The following is a 1854-nucleotide window of genomic DNA, read 5'->3' on the forward strand; positions in this document are numbered from 1 at the left end:
TACTTAAATGTATTTAGATTAATTAATCTAGCTTTTTTAAATCTTCTAGCTCCATAATTTGTATCACCGGGGTGTCATCATCTTTTCTTACAAGTATTTTTGCATCCTTTACCCACACGTATTTGTAGCTCTTTTTGTATGCTGCATTTTTAGCCTTTTTCATCAAATCGCTCAGTTCTTTTTCCATCAGCTGATGGAAGTTTATATTTTTTCCCCTTCATGTCTACGTTTGGAAGTATTTTCTTCAAATCTATATGCGAACCTTTCTTCCTAAACTCAAAGCATTTTGCTTTCAACTCATTACTGCTCATTTTGACGATTAATGGGTGTGTCTTAAATTTTTTATTTTCATTTTGATATACATCCTCGATGCTATCAATATTAATATTTGCATTAACTTGTGCAGCAATTTCCATTACTACAGACTTCAAATTCACATCTTTTATTTGTGGTATATTAGTTATTATTATGTTGTTTTTATTTCTTTCTTGTTTTATTTCCATTACATTTCGTTCTAATGTTTTCATTTTGATTTTGACACCTTCGCCGTTTGTTTTAAGTTCCTTCAACTCTTTTTTTATTTGTTTGTTTTCTTCTGTTAAGCGATCGATCTCTTTTTTGAGCGCATCAAAGCTATCACTAAGGTCGGTGTTATGCAGAAATTTTGTTTGGCAAACTGCGTGCAATTGTTGTTGCAGCAAACTCGGAGAGAGCGAGTTTGGCGACTCTCACAGCAAACTAATTTTGTTTGGTCAAACTGCAGCAAATTCGGTGTTGTCATATACAAAAATTTTAAATTTTGCGCGTTATGTACATCTGAAATTCTCATTTCGTGTTGGCAATAGCCATGAAAACCATAATGAACGTGCAACCCTGTGCCAAACTCGACATAACCACCTCCGAGCAAACTAAGCAGCCGCCATTTAATTTGGCAAACAAAAGTTTGTCTGCATAACACCGACCTAATGTGTTCTTGCGATTCTCTTATTTTCTTCATCGCTCGCTCTTGCACTTTAAACTCTTTGTTTAAATTGTCAATAATCCCCGTTAAGTTCACTGAAGAAGATTCATTGTCGCTTGTGTCGCTCGATGTTGAGAGACGCTCTTTGTTGTTATGCTTTTTATTTGTTCTTGTTTTTGGTGGCATTTTCAACTTTGTTTCGCAATACTAATTAGAGACAAAATTTACTTTTTAAACAAGTTCACTTATTTATTTTAGTTTTTATAGTTTTAAATATTTTAGCGGGTTTTATACACCTTTAATTGAATTTATTTAACTGAGCTCGAACTTTTACATCCTCTCACTTTGACAGCATGTTCCATTTTTGTTATTGATGCGAGAAATCTCTATTTAAAAATTAGCCTATAAGGAACCTTAGCCCATTTATAGGACAGTTTAAAAAATGAAAGATAAAAAGCGTAATTTATTAAAAAAACAAAAAAAAAATATTATAAAAGGAAGACGGCTAAAGTATAGACTACTTTTTAAAATAAAGAAAGGGTGGTAACTGATGTATGAGCAGTTTTTAACGGACTGCTGCTTCACATTATTATGTCTAACGATACTTGACAGAATCTTATTGATTCGGCACGCACAAGTGAATAGCGAAACAGCGGTTGAATACATCTATGGGCATGGGAAAAAATTAAAGCAGAATAATGATGAAAAATTCAGTGAATAACATGATACAATAATTTTTAGAAGGTAGTTTCACTACAAAATTTTTGACATAAACCGTGTCTGTGACAAACACGCAATGTGGCCACTGTTACGATATAGAGCTTGTTATTTTAGATATTTTTTATCAGAACATGTAAAGATTTATATGTTTCATAACTGATCACTTAATTTTT

The 1854-nt window shown here is 32.4% G+C and overlaps 1 protein-coding gene across 1 annotated transcript; it reads right to left on the minus strand.

Moving 5' to 3' along the window:
* Positions 1-7: 7 nt before the first annotated feature.
* Positions 8-1179, minus strand: LOC118743656 (intracellular protein transport protein USO1-like). The gene is made up of 2 exons (XM_036476421.1): positions 963-1179; positions 8-639 (listed from the first exon to the last, which is right to left on the minus strand). Exons 1-2 carry the CDS (start codon positions 1145-1147, stop codon positions 150-152), a joined length of 675 nt encoding a protein of 224 aa, XP_036332314.1. The 5' UTR covers positions 1148-1179; the 3' UTR covers positions 8-149.
* Between the last annotated feature and the right edge of the window lie 675 nt (positions 1180-1854).

The sequence above is a fragment of the Rhagoletis pomonella genome, unplaced genomic scaffold (genome assembly GCF_013731165.1).
Source record: "Rhagoletis pomonella isolate Grant_MI unplaced genomic scaffold, Rhpom_1.0 Rhpom_scaffold_00007, whole genome shotgun sequence".
Taxonomy (NCBI): Eukaryota; Metazoa; Arthropoda; class Insecta; order Diptera; family Tephritidae; genus Rhagoletis; species Rhagoletis pomonella.